Source organism: Balaenoptera physalus (genome assembly GCF_965194825.1).
Source record: "Balaenoptera physalus genome assembly, chromosome: X".
Taxonomy (NCBI): Eukaryota; Metazoa; Chordata; class Mammalia; order Artiodactyla; family Balaenopteridae; genus Balaenoptera; species Balaenoptera physalus.
Genome location: NC_138903.1, coordinates 29,003,445 through 29,025,055, shown reverse-complemented (window position 1 = coordinate 29,025,055; position 21,611 = coordinate 29,003,445). Strand labels below are relative to the sequence as shown.

The 21,611-nt window shown below is 35.1% G+C and overlaps 1 protein-coding gene across 5 annotated transcripts in view; it reads left to right on the top strand.

The window, feature by feature from the left end:
• DMD (dystrophin) overlaps positions 1–21,611 on the top strand; it is a 2,259,822-nt gene that overhangs the window by 1,655,461 nt on the left and 582,750 nt on the right. For all 5 annotated transcript variants that reach the window (XM_082446317.1, XM_082446321.1, XM_082446320.1 and 2 more), the window contains 2 exons: positions 4,630–4,777; positions 7,112–7,261. In XM_082446317.1, coding sequence (XP_082302443.1) covers positions 4,630–4,777; positions 7,112–7,261 — 298 coding nt within the window. The remainder of the gene's footprint in view (positions 1–4,629; positions 4,778–7,111; positions 7,262–21,611) is intronic.

The window sequence follows — 21,611 nt, the reverse complement described above, 5'->3', positions numbered from 1 at the left end:
GTTCCTTCTTCCGCAGTTTTTTAGAAGAGGTTGAGAAGGATGGGTGTTAGCTCTTCTCTAAATGTTTGATAGAATTCACCTGTGAAGCCATCTGGTCCTGGATTTTGTTTGTTGGAAGATTTTTAATCACAGTTTCAATTTCATTACTTGTGATTGGTCTGTTCATATTTTCTGTTTCTTCCCGGTTCAGTCTTGGAAGGTTATACCTTTCTAAGAATGTGTCCATTTCTTCCAGATTGTCCATTTAATTGGCATAGAGCTGCTTATAGTAGTCTCTTAGGATGCTTTGTATTTCTGCGGTGTCTGTTGTAACTTCTCCTTTTTCATTTCTAATTTTATTGATTTGAGTCCTCTTCCTCTTTTTCTTGATGAGTCTGGCTAATGGTTTATCAATTTTGTTTATCTTCTCAAAGAACCAGCTTTTAGTTTTATTGATCTTTGCTATTGTTTTCTTTGTTTCTATTTCATTTATTTCTGCTCTGATCTTTATTGTTTCTTTCCTTCTGCTAACTTTGGGTTTTGTTTGTTCTTCTTTCTCTAGTTCCTCTAGGTGTAAGGTTAGATTGTTTATTTGAGATTTTTCTTGTTTCTTGAGGTAGGCTTGTATAGCTATAAACTTCCCTCTTAGAACTGCTTTTGCTGCATCCCATAGGTTTTGGATCATTGTGTTTTTGTTGTAATTTGTCTCTAGGTATTTTTTGATTTCCTCTTTGATTTTTTCAGTGATCTCTTGGTTATTTAGTTAACATATTGTTTAACCTCCATGTGTTTGTGGTTTTTTACGTTTTTTTCCTTGTAATTGATTTCTAATCTCATAGCATTGTGGTCAGAAAAGATGCTTGATATGATTTCAATTTTCTTAAATTTACTGAGGCTTGATTGTGACCCAAGATGTGATCTATCCTGGAGAATGTTCCATACGCACTTGAGAAGAATATGTAATCTACTGTTTTTGGATGGAATGTCCTATAAATATCAATGAAATCTATCTGGTTTATTGTGTCATTTAAAGCTTGTGTTTCCTTATTAATTTTCATTTTGGATGATCTGTCCATTGGTGTAAGTGAGGTGTTAACGTCCCCCACTATTTTTGTGTTACTGTCAATTTCCTCTTTTATAGCTGTTAGCAGTTGGCTTATGTATTGAGGTGCTCCTATGTTGGGTGCATATATATTTGTAATTGTTATATCTCTTCTTGGATTGATCCCTTGATCATTATGTAGTGTCCTTCCTTGTCTCTTGTAACATTCTTTATTTTAAAGTCTATTTTATGTGATATGAGTATTGCTACTCCAGCTTTCTTTCGATTTCCATTTGCATGGAATATCTTTTTTCATCCTCTCACTCTCAGTCTGTATGTGTCCCTAGGTCTGAAGTGGGTCTCTTGTAGACAGCATATATGTGGTTCTTGTTTTTGTATCCATTCACCGAGCCTGTGTCTTTTGGTTGGAGCATTTAATCCATTCACGTTTAAGGTAATTATTGATATGCTTGTTCCTGTGACCATTTTCTTAATTGTTTTGGGTTTGTTTTTGTAGGTCCTTTTCTTCTCTTGTGTTTCCCACTTAGAGAAGTTCCTTTAGCATTTGTTGTAGAGCTGGTTTGGTGGTGCTGAATTCTCTTACCTTTTGCTTATCTGTAAATCTTTTGATTTCTCCATTGAATCTGAATGAGATCCTTGCTGGGTAGAGTAATCTTGGTTGTAGGTTCTTCCCTTTCATCACTTTAAATATGTCATGCCACTCCCTTCTGGCTTGTAGAGTTTCTGCTGAGAAATTAGCTGTTAACCTTATGGGAGTTCCCTTTTATATTATTTGCCTTTTTTCCCTTGCTGCTTTCAATAATTTTTCTTTGTCTTTAATTTTTGCCACTTTGATTACTGTGTGTCTCGGCGTGTTTCTCCTTGGGTTTATCCTTTATGGGACTCTCTGCCCTTCCTGGACTTGGGTGGCTATTTCCTTTCCCATGTTAGGGAAGTTTTCGACTATAATCTCTTCAAATATTTTCTCAGGTCCTTTCTCTCTCTCTTCTCCATCTGGGACCCCTATAATGTGAATGTTGTTGCGTTTAATGTTGTCCCAGAGATCTCTTAGGCTGTCTTCATTTCTTTTCATTGTTTTTTCTTTATTCTGTTCCACAGCAGTGAATTCTACCATTCTGTCTTCCAGGTCACTTATCCGTTTTTCTGCCTCAGTTATTCTGCTATTGATTCCTTCTAGTGTCTTTTTCATTTCAGTTATTGTATTGTTCATCTCTGTTTGTTTGTTCTTTAATTCTTCTAGGTCTTTGTTAAACATTTCTTGCATCTTCTTGATCTTTGCCTCCATTCTTTTTCCGAGGTCCTGGATCATCTTCACTATCATTATTCTGAATTCTTTTTCTGGAAGGTTTCCTATCTCCACTTCATTTAGTTGTTTTTCTGGGGTTTTATCTTGTTCCTTCATCTGGTACATAGCCCTCTGCCTTTTCATCTTGTCTATCTTTCTGTGAATGTCTAAATTTTTTTTTTTTTTACAGTAGGTCCTTGTTGGTTATCTATTTTAAATATAGCAGTGTGTACATGTCAATCCCAAACTCCCAATCTACCCCTCCCCCCCACCCTTCCCCCCGGAATAGTTTTATTTTTTATAGCAGGTTTAGGTTCACAGCAAAACTGAGTAGAAGGTACAGAGATGATTTTTTTGTACTAAGTCTTTGAAATCTCGTGTGCATTTTACACTCACAGCACACCCCAATTCCCCTTACATCATTTCAAGTGCTCAGTAGCCACATGCGAAGGTTTCTAGTATATTGAATAGAACAAATCTAGACCCTCATAGAGTGCTGTAATGACTTTGGCTTTTTATTTGAATGAATTGGGAAGCAATAGAAGAGTTTTGAGTGCAACGGTGATATAATATGACTTGAGTTTTCATAGGAGCCCATAATATGACTTGAGTTTTTATAGGATCTACTGTTTTGAGAATAGACAGAGAAGAGAATGTCTTCTCATGTGCCTCAGGTAGACTTTGGACAAGCTCCCATCAAAGAACTAAACTGAGGATAGATGAGTACAAATCCAATAACCGGATCTGGTTTGGGGAATTAGTGTAACTGTAGTTATCTCAATGCCCTGTCTTTGCACAGGCTGTGAATAAGATCTCTTTTCATGCTTCAGCACCCAGGTAGACCATTATCTTCTCTGGGACATCTCCTATGTCCTGCCCCGGAAATAACTTATCCTCTACAATATTCCATCATAGTCCTAGATTTACATGCTTCTTCCCTCTCATGGACTGTGAGATCCTCAAGGCAAGGTATATAATACATTTATCTTTGATTCTAATGCCCAGTTGAGTCACTGGAAGTAAATGAGCCCTCAATAAATATGTTTTAACTTGAAGCAAAAAAAAAATTAGCTGAACAGCCAGCCCCCAAATGGAAACAACTCATATGTCCCCCAACAGAGATATATTATATATTTATACAGTTTAGTACTATACAGTGAGGAAGATAACTACACACAACCCAGGTGATGATTGTAAACATTATATTGAGTGAAAGACAATGTATATGATTCCATATACGTAACGTTCATACAGGCAAAGTAATCAAAGTTGACTGGTTACTGTACACTTGGAGGAAGTGACTGCAAGGGTCAAGAGGAGGCCTCTGAGCTTCTGATAACATTCTGTTTGTTTTCTGTTTATTTGGTGTATCCATTTTTTAAAACTATATTGAGCTATATAATTATATGTACGCTTTCCTATATGTGTATTATACTTCAATTAAAAACTTATATACCAGAGATATATAGTTTCCAAAAGACAACAAAACAAAAAAATGTAAATTATTTTAAGCGCAGCTCATTTTGCTCAGCTGTGTTATGATTCAATATGTAAGAATAAATTTATGGCTAATTGAGTAACATACAGTATATGTGTTTTTATAATTAAAAACTTCCACTAGTACAACATATGTTAAGTATTTTAAATCAGTTTCCCTCTTTCCTCCAAAAGGATTATGAGTCATAATTTGGAAAACATTTTAACATGCAGTAATTTAGTGTTTTCAGTTAATTCTCTTGTTTTTACTTTTACCTTACAATTTTCCATAAAGATGTATTTTATTTAAACATTTTAAAACATGCAGCTTCATTTTAGATACTTACTCTAGTGAAGTTGTTCTCAACCAGGGGCAGTTTTGCCCCCAGGGTGATACTTGACTATGCCTCAAGACATTTTTGGTTGTCAAAACTGGGGGGATGCTACTGGCATACAGTGGGGAAAGGCCAAGGATACTGCTAAACTTCCTGCAGTGCCCAGAGCAGCCCATTCACAACTAAGGATTATTTAATCCTAAATGTCAGTAGTGCTGAGGTTGAGAAACACTGCTCTAGTTTCATAATGTAATGTTGGAATTTTTTAATTAGAATTTTCTTCTTAACTAATTTTAATCTCACCTTTTAGCGATTTTTGAGATATTGAAATTGCTCTGTGAATAAATTTTCTTTAAAAATATTATATTGTTAACATCTTAAAAATGACTTATTTTATTGAAAGTGTGTGCAATTTTTTTAAGTTTTCTTAAATAAAAAAAGAAAGTTTGAGAAATATGTTGTTGATAACAATTTTATTCTTCTTTCTCCAGGCTAGAAGAACAAAAGGATATCTTGTCAGAATTTCAAAGAGATTTAAATGAATTTGTTTTATGGTTGGAAGAAGCAAATAACATTACTAGTATTCCACTTGAACCTGGAAATGAGCAGCAACTAAAAGAAAAACTTGAGGAAGTCCAGGTAATTTTATTTTCTAAAATCTCCCAGGACCTACTTGTATTAAGAGTATATGAATCTAGGGGCAGTTCCCATGAGGCCCAGTTGTTAGGACTCTGCACTTTCACTATCGTGGCCTGGGTTCAAGCCCTGGTTAGGGAACTAAGATGCCACAAGCCACATGGTGGGGCCAAAAAGAAAAAAGAGTATATGAATCTATTTTTTTAAATGTATTTAATCATTGATTTCCTGTCCACTAGGATATTGATAGTTCCTTACTAGTTTTTCTCACAACTTTATTTTGTCTTAGCCCAGTGAGTATGTATTTTTTAAAAAGTGTGTATGGGATATATATGTGTGTGTGCTTGTGTGTGTAAAATACATGGTGATACTTTTTAAACTAATTTAAAATTAATTTTAGACTTAATGGAGAATTCCACAGCTCCAAATAATTTCAAAAACTGAGGAGAATCTTTATAGAAATGAATGTCATTTCTTAGGGAAGATCTTAATTGCCAAATCAGTCTCACTACTTCAGCCTTTAACTAAAGGCATTCGATTTGCCTGAAGCAATATTTTGTTTCGGTTTGTTTTGTCTGTGGTGTTGGGGAGGTGATGTTGGTTCACTTTCTATACTGGTTGAATAGACTGTCAGTTTATTCAAGTGGTTTTTCATGCCTACCTACTGTGCTGTCTGCTTGTAATACTGATTACCTCTCCTGGCTGACTGAGATGCTTTGATTGTGCAGTTGGATGAACTTCCATGGTTTTAGTTTTAGGAAAGAAACTCTTTTGGATCTGTTTTACTTTAATTCTTGAAGGGAAGGTAAAAGGGAAAGGGAAATTAACATTTAATCATCCCCTATGTTATACTAAGTATTAGGTGTGTTTACATCTGCTATTTTATTTAATCTTATCAAACTTTGAAAATGGTTGTTATTATCCTCATTTTACGAGGTCACACAATCAAAGGGAAATGGAACTGCTTCTTTATCAATGATTCGGTTGGTTTGCACATGCAAATTAGACTCCACGTCAACTACTTATTTCTGTGAAATAAGAAATGTGTACCTGAACAGAGGATAAAGTATAAAAAGAAAAATATTGCTTAGTTCAATAAACAAATATTGAGCACCTACTATATGTCAGATAATGCACTAGGTATTTGAGAGTCAAAAAATAAAAAGTTTTTGATCCATAGTTCATTTGAAGATGGTTATGCCATGGAAAAATAAACTCAATCTGTTCTTGAAAATTCATCTTTCCTAAATGTATTGAGTGTTATATATAGCAATCTTATTGATAACTCATTTGAGAGACATGTTTAGTGGTGTTCACTTATTAAGAAATATGCATTGATTTCCTTTTTTCCTTAGACAGTCTAGATCAGCACTATCCAGTAGAACTTTCTGTCATGATGGATTTGTTGTACATTATCAGTTTTAGTAGCCATTAGCTGTATGTGCCTTTTGAGGACTTGAAAGGTAGCTGATGTGACTGAGGAATTGAGATTTTAATTTTAATGACTGTTAATTAATTTAAATTTAAATAGCCTCATGTGGCAAGTGGTACTGTATTGAACAGTGCAGCTCTAGATGACACAAATAAATAAAACACTTAATAAAACTATGGTAGTTTTGTAGGTCGTGGGAAAGGGCACTTTTAATGTGATGTTAAATGAGTAAGAGAAGTTCAGGGATGTGGAGGTGTCAAAATTAAGGGTTCTTGAATGAACCCGGTCAAGTTTGAATCACAGCTCTATTGCTTGCTTCTTTTGTGTCCTTGGACCTGCTATTTAACCTCTCTGTCTCAGTTTCATTCTATGTAAGATGAAGATAATAGGATATACCTCAGAATTATTATATAAAAGTTAACTGAGATAATATATGTGAAGAGCTTAGCATAGTGCCTGGTACCTGGTATGTTCTCAAAGTTAGTTATCTCTTAATATGATAATGCAATTTCTTACTCAGTGGTATGTTACAGTATGGAGACCTAATACCTGAGAGGATGATTAAATTTGTCCAGATTGTTCTGTTTCTGAGAGGTGTGTTTTTATGCTCTTGACACTGTTTGGGGTATTGTTTTAGAGCTCATCATACTACATAACATTTTTCTCTTGAAAAAGAAATCTCTGAGGGATAAGATATTCTGATCCTTTCTAGGATGGGCTGATTTACTTGGGAGTGGGCGTTTTAGTCCACCAAGCTCCGTGCTCTGTAGAAAACTTGGTATTTGAGGAACCAGTGGGCCTCCAGCCTTGCTTCATTTTGATAGACTAATCAATAGAGGCAAAGACAAAGTAGTTGGCATTGTGCTGTAATTCATTTTAAACGTTGTTGCATTTGTCTGTTTCAGTTACTGGCAGAAGAGTTGCCCCTGCGCCAGGGAATTCTAAAACAATTAAATGAAACTGGAGGAACAGTGCTTGTAAGTGCTCCCATAAGCCCAGAAGAGCAAGATAAACTTGAAAATAAGCTCAAGCAGACAAATCTTCAGTGGATAAAGGTTAGCCATTAACCATCTGTCCTGTCACATGTGTTAAATGTTGCAAGCATTTGTTTTGTTTCATGGTGCTTAATTGGTGGGGGTGGGGGAGAGGGGCTGGTTTTGTGGATTGTTATTTGTGTTATATATTTTTTTAAACTTGACCATTTGATTTGGCTGTATGATTTGTTGTGGATGGAAGGAATGGTGATGGTGAACGACGGTACGTTAATGACCAAATGCCAAGATATACACCACTATTACTTTATATGAACTATTCTAAAGAATTAGACTGGAAGGCGGATGAAGTGATTAATTTAGTGTTCAGGTATATACTGACAATATTAAAGCAAGATGGAGGTGGTCTAGCTCAACAAGTATCATAAATCAAAATTACTTATCCTTACCTATAATATAGACTTAACCAGTGATTAATGCATGATAAACTTCTCCAAAAGGTGTTTTATTTATTTATTACTATTTATTTACTTATTTACTTACTTGTGAGTCTTCATCTTTCTAACTTGGATACTTTTTAAATCTAATATTTTAAAATGCTTATCAAAGTAATGCATACTTATTCTTTAAAACCAAGTAGTGCATATGAATTTATAACGAAAAGCAACATCAGTTGATCCATCACTATTTAGCGAAAGGCAGTCTTCTTCCCACTGTACTGCTGTGGCAACTTTATCATAAATCAAGTGAACATATATTCATGAATCTGTTCTGGATTCTCTATTCTCTTCCATTTGATTATCACTGTCCTTCAACTAGTACCACACTGGCTTTATAACAATCATCTTTCAACAGCTTTATTGAGATATAATTTATATACCATACAATTCACCCATTTTAAAGTGTACAAATCAATGGTTTTGGTATATTTACTTTTTAAATTGTGGTAAAATATATATAACATAAAATCTGTCATTTTAACCATTTTAAGTGTATAATTCACTGTCATTTATTATATCTACAATGTGAAACCATTACCATTGTCTATTGCTAAAACATTTTCATTACCCCAAACAGAAATTCTGTAACCATTAAGTAATAACTCCCCATATCCCTACCCCCGACCCCCCCAAAAAAAGTAACCTCTAATCTACTTTCTGTCTCTATGAATTTGCCTATTCTAGATATTTCATATAAGTGGAGTCACACTATATTTGTCCCTTTGTGTCTAGATTATTTTACTTGGCGTAAGGTTTTAAAGTTTCACCCATGTTGTAGCAGGTATCAGAACTTCATTCCTTTTTGTGATTGAACAAGATTATATTGTGTATGTGTGTATATATTCAATATATATACACATACGTATGTGTATATATACATGCATGTATACATACAATGTATATATGTATATATACCTACATATACATATAATATATACATACATGTATGTGTGTGTGTGTGTGTGTGTGTGTGTATGAATATACACATACACACAAACCCAACATACTTGTTTTATAAAAAAAAATTGGGGACCTGGTAGTGTAAATCCTCCAACCTTATTCTTCTTAGTCCAGAGTGTTTTTTGCTATTTTTGGTTCTTTGGTTTACCAAATAAATTTTAGAACCAACTTGTCATTGTTTACGAAAACCTGCCAGGATATTGATTTGAATTGTGTTGAATTTGTAGATCAATTGACATTTTTACAATATTGAGTAATCTAATCCGTGAAAATGTTACATCCCTTCATTTATTTAGGTCTTCTTGAATGCCTTTTGAGAAATATTTTGCAGTTTTCAATCCAGAGGACCTGCACATGTTTTATTAGATTTAATCCCAGATATTTGATATTTTGATCCTTTTATAAATGGGATTCATTTCAAATTTTATTTTCTTTTTGTTGCTGGTATATAAAAATAGATTTTTTTTTACATTAAGCACACATCCAGTGTCCTCGCTAAATTCACTTACTAATATTAATGGTTTGTAAAACATTTTGGATTATTTTAATGTACACAATCGTGTCATCAAATAGAGGAAGTTGCTCTTTTCAATCCTTATGATTTTAATTGTTTTTGCATAAACTTGGACCCCTAACACAGTGTTTAATAGAAGTGGTGATAATGGGTAACCTTGGTTCATTCCCTGTTTCAGGTGGAAAGCTTTCAGTAATTGATCATTAAATACAGTGTTTCTTGTAGGACATTTTATAGATCCTCTTAATCAGATTAAGGAATTTTTCCTTGTTCCTTTTCTCAAGTTTTTATTATGAATATGTATTGAACATATTCATATACTTTCTCTGCATTTATTAAAATGATTCTATGATTTTTCTCCTCTGAATGTGATAAACAACAGCCATTGTTTTTGGAATGTGAAACTACTCTGGGATTCCAGAAATAAATTCTATTGGTCATGATGTCTTGTACTTTTTATAGATTGCTAGATTCAGTTTTCTAATATGCTGTTTATGATTTTTATCTTTGTTCATGGCAGGAAACGGTCTGTAATTTTTTTTGAATCCTTCTTGAGTGTTGATAGCATTGTTAGACTAGACTTATAAAACAAGTTGAGAGGTGCTCTCTTTCTTTGTTCTGAAATAACTTGAAGACTGGTATCATTTCTTCCTGAGATGTTTGGAAGAATTCACTTGTAAAGCCGTCAGTGCATGGGGTATTATGTTTTGTTTTGTTTTATTGTTATTGTTGGGTTTTTTTGGTGAGAAAGTTTTTGATAATTGATCCATTTTTTAAATAGATACAGGGATGGTTAGATTTTTATTTCTTTGTGTGTCAGCTTTTTTAAGTTGTGCCTTTCAAGGAATTTGTCAATTTCCATGCTATTTTCCCTTTTGGGGCTGTAGACTTTGTTCATACAGCTAGTGATCCTTTATATATTTATATTTAAGAATGAGAAGATAGAAAGACTGCAAGCTCTACGTACCTGGATGGGTCTTGTTAACTGGGATATTTTACTCTATGTGCTAAGGTAGAGAGCTGAGTCTCTTGTTGAAAGAGAACTTCAAAGTCTATAATGCAGTGGGCTTTATTCTGAGGTATCCATACCAACTGCTGAGATTCCTTCCAGACACCAAGTTCAGTTTCTTTAGGTAAGAACTACACTTATTGTTTTGATTTATGTTTATTTTTGCCTGTAGGTAAGTGCTAAGGGAAGACCATTCATTGTGTGGTAGTTTTGATATTGACACAAATTTTCATCTACAAACTTTCAGTACCCAAATTTTACATGCTTCTTATTCCCAAATACCATGACATCTTTAATCCAAATGCTCTCCAGGTTTTGCCAAGTTCAGATCCCCCTGTACCTAAGGCTTCTTCTCTCTTACTTTATATGTCCTCATATGTACTTTCTCCATATGTGCTTTTGACCTTCCAAGGATGTTTTGAAACCTCTCATCCACTTTTGACTACAGTTCTGCTACCTTATTGAGCATATTTAATACCTGTTAACTTTGTTCTATTCAAAATATAAAGCAAATTGTAATCCTTTAAATCAGGAGCAAAATCCATGCCAAGAAAATATTGTAGAACTATAATTTTCATGTAATATAAAATGGCTTCTTTCAAAAATGGCACAGTTGCCTCTAAAGAATTGCTTGTTATTCATCAATACTCAACTAAATTGAGAGGTGTGAACAAGTTATACTGAGAGAAGTTTCCATATGTAGATGATTTGAAAATAAAATAATAGAGACTTAATTTTGAATTGTGTCAGGATATTCATTATATTTTTAAATTGATGGTGCTGAAGTTCCTGTAACGGATCTTTTACATGACTGATAAAATATTTATGAACTGAAATGAGTACCAATTATATGGCATTAAATTCAAAATGTGTGTTTTGATCTCTATAATTCAAGCAACTAGGTATTTGGGAAAAAATCTTTTATTTTTATCTATCAACACTATTTAAGTTTTTTGAGTTAATTTTTTTCCTACTGAAAAATGTAAAGTTTCTTCCTTTAATAGTTTCACAATAGCCACGTAAACATATAGACACTTGCATCTGGAGGGAATGTATTTTCCTAGTAATTAAATTTTGTAGCCACATAACAATACAAATAAAATCATTCCTCATAGGAAGAGAACAAGGAGGAAAGATGCCCCAAAATATTCCACAGTATCTCAGTATATCTTGATATTACAAAAAGGAACACAAAAATTATAATTGTAGGAAATGTGAGAGAACTATCAAAAACGTACAATAGCAGCTTTGTGAATAGTGAAACGTGAGTCAAGCTTTTATCTTTTCTGCAACAGAATAAAAAGTCAATTTTTTATGATAGAAAATTAAAACTAAGACTATGAGTACCATCTTGTGTAGACTTACATTACTATATCACTCATAATATCTGTCTTATCCCAAAATTATAATTTTCATACTATATCTTTGCCACCAAATGTCATAGAAATTGAAATGTTATTCACTAGTCATATTAAAAATTATTTGTCACTTCTCAATCCCTATGCCACCCTATCCCTGTTGGCTTAAATTTAAGAATAGACAATGAATGATTAGTGCCAGATTTATGTCATTACACAAGTCAACAGTTTAAAAAGAATAAGATGGTCAAGATGATCAAGAGACAGTCTTGATCATCATTAAACCTCAGATTCTCAGTCATTAGAAGAGAGAAGAAATAATGGAGACCCCTTCCCTGTGTTCTCCAGCACACTCCTTCATCTAAAGGCTAGAGTGAGTGTTATAATTGTAACTGGTAGGTCATGGTTGCGGGGGTACAAACATGCCAATTCCTTAACAGTTAGTATCTCTAAAACTGTCCTACTATCTCAGTATCTGGTGGCAGGTGCCCTTCTCCACAGCTAACTCTAATATGTTGTACCCTGTGTATTTAGCCAACTTACCAATTACTTTGGCACGTTTATGTTTTTATTACTGAAGAGAGAAAACAGCGATGGGAGGTAATATAGCTATTCCTTTAAGGGAGTGGTGGACTCTGTAATGGGTTTGTTGTAGAACTGTGTTAACTTGCCGTGGCCTGGGTAGCATCTCTTTATAGCAGAGATGGAAAATGTTGCTTTGAAGCTGAATCTAGGTCTTGGTTTAAATTGTGGCTTCCTCCAGATAAGGATCATGAAGTGATATCCTCATTTTTGCCTAATACATATTTTGAGCTTTACAGTCTAACAATAATATCCTTAAGATCTACAAAATGGGAATGTTATTAAAGCTAGCCTCTGTGTTTTTCTCCCTCTAAGTGTCTCACACATGATCTTCATACACATGTGTGATTCTGTGTTGATTTCAATATTTATCACTCATCATATTTCTTTGTATGTTCTCTGAACTTCGTGTGTGTGTATGCGTGTGTGTAAGGGGTTCTCCGTCCCTTCCAACCTCTCCCCATCACTATTACCCTCTTCCTTTTTACTCTGTTATATATGTCTTTGCCTATGAATTGATATCTTTCTATGTCTACCATGAATCTACTTTCCTAAATTCATATATGTCAGGTTTTTTTCTGCCTGGGTAGTGTATGCAACACATTCTCTCCTACTCTCTCTTTCTTTGACTCTACCTTTTAATCCTTCTTTCGTCTTCTCCTGTCCTTGTCACTTTGTGTCCCCTTTCTTCATTGTTCTTTTGGTGCGTTATGTGTAGGTATTTTTTCAACTACCCATTATTTAGAACCAAAATATGTTTTATCAGCCTTAATTTTTGAATCATCTTATAAGCTTCCTATACTTGGTTGAAAAGGTGGAAAGAAGGAACATTTATTTTGTAGACTCATAGGATTATTCAGATGGAAGGAGCCTAACGAAACCCAGTTACTTTCGCATCTTCTAGATTAGAACACTGAGTCCTAGAAAGGTTTTGTGACTTATTTGAGAACACATTATTTAAATGTAAAGGTTATTCCAAATTAAATGGTTTTTTTTTTTAACTTTTCAGTGAAACTCAAGTGGTTTTTCTGTGGATAATATGGTAGAAAGAAAGAAAAAACATGGTTTCCCATGTCATTCCATTGCTCATTTGAAGGAAAAAATTGAGATTTCTTTTCATTTAAAGAAACCATATGAGTGTTTTTGCTTTGCTTTTTACCCTTTTTGGAAAACTGGATGCTGTGTTTTCAAATTATTTTCCAGAACCTTCTTTACTGTGGACCATTTGTAATTGTGGAATACAGGAACACATGTTTATGTTTCAGAATTAGTTATATGTCTATTTTTGATGTTAAATAACTTAACAGGTAGTATATGTTATACATTCCTATTAGTCACAATAAATAAATTTCATTTTATTGAATACATTTAAAATTTTGCCTCATATTTTGCCATTTATTTGTAAATAGTAAATTACTATTTTAATTTGTTAAGGCCTAGGCATTATTAAATAGTGCATATAAAGACTTAAAATATTTTACAAACACAAATAAGAAATTTTGCTGGAAGGCGAATTTCAATTAAGTGCACCTTAACAAAAAAATATCATCCACTTTACCTAGACATAAATAAGGTTTAAAAATTAATATATGTAGCAAACTTTAATATAGGAATAACTTTTGTAATATTGATAATAGTACAAGGATTGTTTTCAAACTAAATCACAAAATAAATATTATGAAAGTAAAAATACATATGGTGAAACTCATAGGCCAGACGATCTACAACATACAAATGACTGTATCTAAATTTCCAGAAATCTGGTTCATTTTGTATTAACCCCTAATCATGTTACTTCTTAGTATCCATCCAAGCAGTAAACATTTTAGATTTGTTCTTTTTATTTGTGTCAGGTAAATAAACGTTTGGTCTTTTTCCAGGTATGTTTGTCATGTAATGCCAGCCGTTATTTGCCATTGCTATAAATCTGGAGACTAAAAAAGAGAAAGTTAAATCAAGCTAAAGCTCGGCATTTCCATTCCTTGCTCAAAAGTGGACATTTGCTCTGATGGATTATTTTCCTAGCAAAGACCATGATTAATAGATTGTTCTAGTAGTGACCATTCAATCCTGCCCTTAATGTGTGAACTACTTTTGTTAACTACAGAAAAGAATCTTTGCAAGAAATACAAAAAACTGGTATTTACCTATTTGCTATTAAGATACATAGCCTGATAATTCTTGAAAGTCCATCATCTTGGAAGTTTCTTTTATATAGTTAATAATTACATCGTAACATTTATTCATTCATTTAAATCATTCATTCAACAGACATCTAATGAGTGACCACTGTATGCCACATGCTCTCCTAAGGATATCATAATCAGTTCCCACCCTTGCCTTATTTAACGGACATTCAGAATTACATAGGGCTTGGCATTTTAACTACTCATATCTCTAATTTGTAGTTGCTAAATAGTTTGAAGCTGAGAGTTGAGTGGCAGAGTCGTAATTAAAAGTTTATAACATAAGCATCCTTGACTTTGCTTCCTATAATTTCACACTAAGATAGGGGTCCTTACTAGGTTGTGTGTCATGAGTCATGATTTTGCCTGTTGTCCCATCATAATTTTGAATAGCTCCCTCTTTCACTCTCATGTGTGAGCTCCCACTTTGGAAGACTGAAAAAATATATAAGGTTTACCCCAGTTATGAGAACAAACATCAGGCTCTTAAAGGTGGGCCTGGCCCAATACTCAATAAGTATTATTATCATCACTGCTAATGTTCTCTTGACACTTCTGTAAGTTGAGATGTTTGGCCTGTCCAAGAAACCTGTTTGCCATTACTACCAAATTAATCACAATTTAATAAGTTTATAATAATATGTGGTTTTTAACTTTCCAAATGATCGAAGTTTCAGGCAATGCCAAGAATATGGATCAGACATTTTACAAATGAAAAGTAAACTGGAGTTGTGAGGAGGCAGTTTATCGTGGTGATTAATAGTGAGGTTTATGGATTATAGATTCTACCCTTCAGTTATAACATCTGCAAAATTCAGGTAATCGTATAACATACTTTCCAGGTTGTGGTGAAAATTCAATGAGATAGTGCATGGGAAATGCATAACACAGTAGCTGGTGCGTTTTAATTGGTCAAAAATGTTAACTTTAATTTAAAAATTAGGTGTAATGTTAGAACAGAAAAACACAAAGACCAAGCATGAAACTCTTGCTCAGTCACCTTTTTTTCAAGTGTGGTAAGAGGACTTAACATGAGGTCTAACGTCTTAACACATTTTTAAGAGTACAATACAGTATTGTTAACTCTAGGCACTATATTTTATAACAGATCTCCAGAAGCTTTTCATCTTGCATAGCTGAAACTACATCCATTAAACAATTTCCATTTCCTTCCCTCCCTCCCTTGCCCCTGGTAATCATCATTCTACTCTCTGTTTCTATGAGTTTGACTATTTTAGATACCTCATTTAAGTGGAATCATGCAGTATTTGTCCTTCTGTGACTGTTTATTGTTGTTGGGGTATTTTTGGTTTTTTTGGTTTTTGTTTTTGTTTTTTTTTTTTGCTAAACATAATGTCCTCTAGGAAGATCCACATTCTTGTATGTGGGGGGGATTTCCTTCTCTTTTAAGGCTGAATAATATTCACCATCTTATTCAAGCAGTTATAAATATGGCTCTTAGGGAGAAAGCTAAAATATGTGCCACCATTATGAGTCCAAAAGCTGGACCAGAGGAGAGATAGAAGCACCAAAACTAAGAAAGAACCCTAATGGAAGGCACAGAGAGTTTATAGACTGTGGTCTCCGTTTCCACTGATCTCATTATTCTCATTATCTAGGACTGGCTAGCAGTTCAGATTAAAAGTACTGAAAAATGATGGGTTTTTTTCTCCTCACATCGGCCATGAAGTAAGTCCAAGTAGTCCACCATTGTTTTCAAGCACCAACATTTTCACGCTTTAAGTATGAACATAATTTAAGATGACTTTTTTAACCCTGAGCATCTTTGTAATCTACTCACCTGACTTTAACTCAGAAATCCAGACAAAGTGTAATTGAGCCTTCACACTGCTTCCCCGCCCGCTTCCCCTACCTTCATTCTGCATGTTGGTTTCCTCCATTTTGGTGGAGTGAGTGATGAGAAAGCATTTGTAGAAAGTTTCATTGGAGCCAGATAACGTTCTATCAGGAAACTTCAACCTAATTCTAGATAATGTGTTCATTTCAATGCAGTGCTATTTTTAAAGATAAGAACAAAGAAAAATCCAGCATGCATTGTAAAGCACTGATACTTGTGCAGCAACTCATTTCCATATTAAAACTTTACTTTTCCACTCTACACATACAGAGAGTGTGCATGGAGTATGTAAATTTGTCATTTAAATATGCTGTGGACCAGACTTTATTAAAAAGGTAAACTAATTTCAGATGAAAACCAGATGTGACTATTCTTGGCAAACTTTCTCCCCTGTTCACAATGAATTTAAAATGAAGAGAAGTATAATGATGATTTAAAACAAAGGAAAAAATTTCATAACTCTGACCTTCAGTGTGACATTTTTGAAGTAAGTCCTTTATTAGCACAAAGATGTTTGCCCTTTAGCAATGAATATTAGAAAGGAGAAGAAATGATATGATAAAAAGAGATTTCGCTAATATAAAAAGTTGCTCCTCTTGTTTCTACAATGCCTTTGCTTTGAGATGACTAGATTATATAGTGTCAACCCTGACACTAGAGGGGTCGCCTTTCTTTCTAATAATTTAATGATCTTGAAATGGCATTAAATGGAGGTTTTCATATGCCAACTCCTTAAACTGAGGTTGAATAACAAATGAAAATTAAAGATGTACTTAAGAGCACAAGATGGTAAATTCTAACCCAGTTTCATTTATTGCATCACGTGCAAAGCCAGTAAGTAATGCAAAAATAAAATAACAGTGCTATTTTTATAAAAGGTCAGTCATACCAGAAATGAACTTTTCTGTCTATCTTTATACTTATACTGTAAGATGTGTGAGTCTTTTTATATACCTAAAAGAATTTAATACTAAATCCTGACTACATTATACATGTCAGCTGACCCCTAGTGCTTCAAACCCTAGAAAAGAGACACTGTATGCTGGATTGGTTGATGTATTCCATTTTTGTTGTAGACCACCTGCCAGGGCTTATAACAGATCTGTAATGGGTTTCTTACCTTTTATTGTGTAGAAAATAGATTGATAGATTAGGCCTGGGGCCAGTGAACCGTGGAACCCCAGGTCTGCAGGAAAGAGTTTATCACCCTTTGGTGTTATTTCTGTCTCATGTCAGCTGAGAAGGATGAGGTAGATTATCTGAGAGTAAGCTGGATGCCAAAATCAGCATTCCACTCATTTATCCACCTTATAGTTCAGGGCAAGGCCACTGTATGGGTTATGAAGGGACTGATAAAGGCCTGATGGACATATTTTGTTTTGCTGCCTTTTAATTTATTTACTAATATTAGAACTAATTACAAGACATCAAAGAGACCATTTCATTGTTTGTTGCTGGAGAAAATCAATCTGTTTTGCTGTAGAAGTAAAAGTATTTGAACTGAATGGTGCAGTTATAATTTGTGAACATTTTCAGTTATCACTGGGAAAAGTATACACCATCTTTGGCACAGTTGGCCAAGTGTGGGTGAAAAGAGATGGACCAGGAAATGGGCCAGAAACCAAAGTCATTGCAAGGATATTTCATGAAAATTCCATTTGTCCTGATAGTTGCGATCTATAGGCAACCTGTGACTGATGATTATATCTTAAGGGCAGTCTAAAAATAAATTTCTTGGGAAGTTGACACATTCTGCCTGTTCATGATGTGGTGACATCAACAATTTTGAATAGGGCAATAATTCTTGGACTCATTTAGACATTTATAAAAGAATGAAATTCTGTAAAATGACCGTCGTGAAGATTGCTTTTGTTGCTTTTGTGGTTGTTAGAAATCCTAGACCACTACGGTTATCTCCTTGAAGCTGCCTTATTGTTTTGTTTATATCAGTGATTTGCATCTTTCTGCTAGAATAATTGATTGATGCTGGTGAAGGGAGAGAGAAAAATTAGTGTTCAGGTGCTATATAGATACTCATGCATTGGTGACAAATACAAGACAACCCAGGAAACAGGAAAACTAATAGAAAAGACACTTGATGGTTAAGATTTTATAGGGCTTGAGAGCAGATAAAAACAATTTTTAAGTACTAGAATAATTAAGGAAGATGTTGACATTAACCTCTTCAATGGTTTATCCTGAAACTAGAATACAACATGATTAAATAATCACTTCTACTTTGAATGAAGAGTCAGTTTTCTTAAGATACTGCTTTCCAATTTCTCACTGAGTTCTTATGTGGTTACTTCTGGACATGACCTCCAATTCTGTAATGGTTTGTTTAATGACTGTCCCTGCTACGTCTTCCCACCCTCCTCCAACCTCAACTCAGTACTGCAAAGATCACTAAACTTGGAGTTAATAATTTAATCCCAAAGCAGATTCACCTGTCACTAGCTCCTAACTATGGGCTGCTTATTTAAAATTTTCGCCTCTCTTTCCTCATGTTTACAGTGGCGCTGCCTTGTGAGGCTTGTTTGCTCATCCCCAGGGTTCAGTGAGGAGCTAAGGGCACAATATATATTATAATGCTCTGTTATGTTTTCAATTATGGTTACTATTACAGGACGGGTATCATAAAATTGTAATACCACTGGTAAGGAAGAGAGGGTCTGTGTGCCATCATGTAGAGCAGCATTTCTCAAACTTTAACACATATGTGAATGACTTAGGGATTTTGTTAAAATGAGGTTTCTCATTCAGTGGATCTTGTGTAGGATTTGAGATTCTGTGTACCCCTCAGGCTTCCAGGTGATGCCAATGCTCTAGGCCTTGGTCTACACTTTACATAGTAAGGATATAAAAGACGGCTGTCAAGAATCTGTGCGTGAGTTGGCCACAAGTCCCATTCATTGGAAGATTCAGGCAGTGTATTCTGAGAGAGTGGTGAGGCTTTTTCTAAAATCATTTGTCTCTTGGTCAGTGTGAAGCACATCCATCCAACCCCGAGGACAAATATTCACCTTTGACAGAACACGTGAGCACATTCAACTTGTTTATACCTTTGAGGCACAGCCCTTTTGGGATTTATAACCCAGATATGCCCCCCTCGTATACCTTGTGCTCTCAGATCCATTCCAGGTCCTTCTCCTCCTATGTTGTATATTGCAAGAGTCTGACCTTGGCCCACCTTATTCCCCAGTTTATTCCTTGCTCACCAGCTTCTGGGCAGATGTAGCCAATTGGAGGCATTGGCAGGAGACTGGAGAGCAGAGGGAGGAGAAAAGTCAAGGTATTTTTTCCCCCCTCCTTCATTGCCTCGGGCAATGGCTGATAAAGAGTACGTAGCTACTATTAAATCTTCTAATAATGTTCTTAAAATCCCTTCTCCACTGGATACCTCCATTAGTTTGCTATGAATTATTGTACAGGTGTCTTTGCAAAGCATTGAGCCTGCCTTCAGTTGCACTTTCAAAATTAGCATTTCTTTTAAGATTTGGGACTCTGGTATTATTTAAGAACTCTTAACCAAGCCTTACTCCCATTTCTGGCCTTCCCCTAGATATCAGTTATCCAATGCTCCAAAAGTGTTATGTAACAAACCCCATAAAACTAACTGACTTAAAATGCTAACCATTTATAATTGCACACAGTCTGTGGATCAACTGGGCTGATAAAGCCAAAGCTCAGATGATCTCACAAGGGCAATCAGCTGATGGGTTGCTGGGGGCTTGCTTATCTAGGATTCACCACTGCTCCATTTAGTCTCTCATCCTCCAGCAAGCTAGCCTGGACTTTTTCTCACGCAGAAAATAGGATTCTAATAGAGAAAACAGAAGTGAACACGTTCTCTTGAGGCCTGGGCTCGGAACTGACTTGCTGTCATTTCTAACACAGTCTGTTAACCAAGCAAGACACAAGGCCAGAGTCCAGATTCAAGGATTAGGAAAATAAGCTGTACTTCTTGATGCTAAGAACTTTAAAAGTCATCTTGCAAAGAGATGTGCATATAGGAAGGTCATCAATGCAATAGGCTGACCATTGCCTTTAATCTGTCAGGTTTCTTACTCATCTCAAAAGAAAGATATTCAATTAGGATAGATTCCTATGTATTCAGGCTTCTAATCAACTAATTCTGACTCTCATATAATCTTAGTTCAGGGTCAACACTCTCAAAAGCTGGTAGTCTTGAGGGTCACAAAGATTTTCAAGGATACTTTATGCCACATCCTAGGAGGGTAGCAACAATCGTTTATTAATACATTCAATATTTATTGTCTGCAATATGGTAAGTATCATGCTAGCAGAGAAGGATGAGTTATGAACAAAATAGACACTTGTGTTTATGGATCTTACATTTGGTGAGAGGAGACAAACATTAAGACGAATTATATAATTATAAATGCAGCTGTTATTGTCTTTTTAGACCTGTTAGGTTGTAGGCTGAACTACTATAATAAAGAGACTCCAAAATTCAATGGCTCAAGCAATATAGACATTTGTTTCTTTTTCACAAATAAAACCCAGCCTGGCTACATAGTCTCTGCTCTAAAAATTATTCAGGGAACCCAGGGTACCAAAATAGCTGTGCCATCCTCAGTACATTGCTACATTTCAGAATCTCCACAACGATCACCCAAATAGCCACGCACTTTCTTTCCTATCATTAGTACACACTCCCTGCCTCCCCAGGACAGACCACCCATAGTTCCGTTCACTTACTAACTCCAGCTTAAAGTCCCTTGCCTCTGGGTTATATGAGATCTGCATCATATTCAGATGTGGCTCCTCGTGGTACAGGGACCCATAAAGTGAACGTCATGCTATCTGCCCCCATGACAACCAAATCTTAATGGTGCAGCAAGAATAAGCCCCAAGATAATAAGTACTGGACCACCTCTGTGAGACTTACATTGTGAATCCTGTGCTTTCCCCTCCCCCTCCCCATTCCCCTCACTGCAGACTGAGATTTCAGATGGAAGCTAGGAAGAATGATTTAATAGAACTTCTTTGAAGGCAGAGATGGAAAGAATAAGATTGCTTTCTGCATAACCCCACCGTCTAAGTAATAACTGCTTAGTTCAAACTGTGGTGACAGTGTGAGAATGTAAAACACAGGGCAAGGCCTGACACAGTCCAGAGGAAGAAGGAATGGTTGTTTTGGATAACAATTAGAGAAATACATAATAGATACTATGATTTGGTTTGGAAAAAAAAAAGAAAAAAACTCCGTTGAGTTCCCTTGTTCTGGATACTTTTACCCAAACTGTGCAGGGTTAAGGGCAGCCTCTCCTTGGATGCACAAGAAGTTTATATTTCCTTTCTCTAATTCTACCTCTGACCTGGATGCTGACCTTGTCATTGACTTATCCTTCACTGGGACCCAGAGTCATTACATTAATCCTGGAGGAGACAGAGAGGCCACTACCACCACTAACAATTTACA